This window comes from Mesitornis unicolor, unplaced genomic scaffold, assembly GCF_000695765.1.
Source record: "Mesitornis unicolor isolate BGI_N332 unplaced genomic scaffold, ASM69576v1 scaffold40353, whole genome shotgun sequence".
Taxonomy (NCBI): domain Eukaryota; kingdom Metazoa; phylum Chordata; class Aves; order Mesitornithiformes; family Mesitornithidae; genus Mesitornis; species Mesitornis unicolor.
Genome location: NW_010173380.1, coordinates 6608 through 9296, shown reverse-complemented (window position 1 = coordinate 9296; position 2689 = coordinate 6608). Strand labels below are relative to the sequence as shown.

Here is a 2689-nt window from a genome sequence, read left to right as displayed (position 1 = left end):
TTCTTCAAATATTGCTTGACCCAAGGTAGGAAGAGCTACATCAATAACACATGGCATTCTGCACAGATTCAGCAAGCAGACACACAGCACAAGTCTGCTGAAAAGACTGACTCTCTTGACACCTTGAAATCAGGCAATGTACCAAGGAGTTATCCCCCATTATTGTAATATATGGGGCTTCATAGATTTTTTTTCAAGAGGAAATTTTTAAGAAAGCGCTTGCTAATCCTTCCTTTCTACACAAGGAAGAATTACAATGAATTAATTTCAATCTATTTTAACTATACTTGCCGTCATTAAGTCATTTAGTAAACTTGTCCAAGCTTATCCAAGTCTATCCATTTCTGAATGCCTATATCTAATATCGTTTACCAGAGCAAAATGTGAGACTGAAAAGTTTCAGGCCATGTAACCCTCCCCCTTCTACAAAGGCCTCTTCACAAGTTCAGTTTTGCAAAACAATCTTCGTTTCTGTAGAAAGTCAAATGCTCCAATTGACTTCTACACAAAACCCACCAAAGTCATAATGAACTATACTCCAGATTTCAAATGGGATTTATCATTCTGCATCTTCCTTTCCTGACAGGTTAAAATTTGTTCCTGTGGAATTCTTATTTATTCTTGTCTGCTTCAGTGAGAAATAAAACTTGTATCTGACAAAATAGTGGGCAAGAAGAAAAGCCCAGCTCAGGAGGGTTTTAAACCCAGATGCATTTAAGCAAGCCATTGAACTTAACTTCTCTAATACTCTTGAAAATACACATAATAAAACAACAACAAAAAGTAAATAATTCCTTAAGTTAATACTAAGATTCTTAAGACCTACTTATTCTCTCATCTGTGAGAAAGATTAGTTGCTGAGGAGAAGGTTATAAAGTAGAACATACTAGTATTATTTCAGACAAATATAATAACTAAGGAAAAGAAATCAAATTAATGACAGTTTCAGTTTGTTTTAAGATATACTCAAACACAAAAATCACTGTCCAAACAACCTGAATAATCTAAGTCTACTTTCATTGCTCACAATAGGGAAAGTTATCCTCTGTAAAAAGAGAAAATATTTCAGCCAATCTCCAAAGTACATTTGCAATGTAGAGTTATTTAAAGCCACTTAGTAACATGAAAGGGAATCTGCTGGCTGATATAAGGCACATAAATCAACTTTCATTGTTCAGTATGACTTTTCTTGTAATTAGTAAATCCACTTGTATTTAATGAACATTTTGCCAATGCTTTTCTAAAAATTCAGGAAGAGTTGCCGTTTAATTGATGCAACATAAAACACATCTCATTTTGCAACACTACTGACATCAGGCTATAGCAAAAAAACCAAACAGCAACAAAACACCCCCCAAACAACCAAACAAAAAAAAACAAACACCAAAAAACCATGATTCCCCCAAAATCGATGAAGCTACAGTTTTAGAGTACAGAAAAGCAAGAATATTAAGTCAGTGATGTCTTAATTCTACAGTTTCACCAACTTCTGTTTGATTGGCAGTAACCAAGTATTCTCTAATCTAAATACTGTATTTTAATACATATTAAATACATAATAATGATTTACAGGCACGGAAGAGAAAAGCAATCCTATATTGTATCCTTACAAACAGTAAGGTTTTGTTTGCTTGGGGTTTTTTTGGTTTTTTTTAACTTAAAATTATCTAAACCAGTAACTCTGGCTCACTGATGTATACTTGCTTCCAAATACATCTACTAACTCAACAGGAAAAGTGATACAGATTAGATCACCAGCCACAATCTAAGCTATCAATATTAAAAATATTCAAATGAGCACCATAACATTTATTTTAACAAAAAACTAGCAAACACACTAGAGATTTTTAGAAAATTGAAGAGATTTAAGAAAAACAGTCCAATAACAGTTTAATAAAAAGATAAGAAAAACCAAGTTAATTAGAATACAGATTTTACATTCACACAACAAGCAGTTTTGCCAAAAAAAGTAATCAATATCCAACTTCCAGGCAAGTTTCACAGTAGCAGCAATGAGTGCATATCAATCAGCATTTTAAAGTGAAAATGGTGACAAGTCCCAAAAGGAAACACATACAGAAGTTACAAGACATACCAGAAAACATCCAAGAATTTTGGTGACATTTATAGAAATAAAACAGCAATTGTAACTAGGCGGAAACCAGTTATTCATAGCAACTAACAAACACTGAGTCATTATCTTAGTCATTGTCCTGTTAGACATGTATTCTTTCCTCCATTTAGGACACAACAGTTACTTCCAAAACAGACTAGGTAAAGCATGCTTCTGCAAAGAAGTCTGCTACTTACCATGAAAGCTAAACTCTCCAGAATTAACAACATTCAGAGAACATGCAGTTTCTCTACAAGAAGAAAAGAGTTCTCACCTGAGTGCATATGTATAGCCAGTGTTCTCTGGCAGACATTGGGGAGGAGTGTACGTGTGTAGACGTGAAAAGTCCATGTTGACTGTTTCAAATCATACTGTAAAAGGTGAAAATAAAGTAATGCAATGACTTGAAATTACGTAAAGTCAATGTAAGAGCCCTTGCATTGTTCAGCCTGTGTTATGAAGTATTGAAATTAAAAAAGCTACTGTTAAAGAAATATGGAGCTCTCAGTACTTCAGCAATAATCCTGCTAGTGCTAGATATCCCTTATCATTGCTGCATGAAGCTCAGTGTCTTTC

The 2689-nt window shown here is 34.0% G+C and overlaps 1 protein-coding gene across 1 annotated transcript in view; it reads right to left on the bottom strand.

Annotated features, from left to right (window-relative positions):
• LOC104537740 (SUN domain-containing protein 1-like) overlaps positions 1-2487 on the bottom strand; it is a gene marked incomplete at its 3' end in the record, with an annotated part of 17238 nt that extends 14751 nt beyond the window's left edge. The window contains exon 1 of the mRNA XM_010180712.1: positions 2388-2487. Coding sequence (XP_010179014.1) covers positions 2388-2464 — 77 coding nt within the window. The remainder of the gene's footprint in view (positions 1-2387) is intronic.
• Positions 2488-2689: the final 202 nt, after the last annotated feature.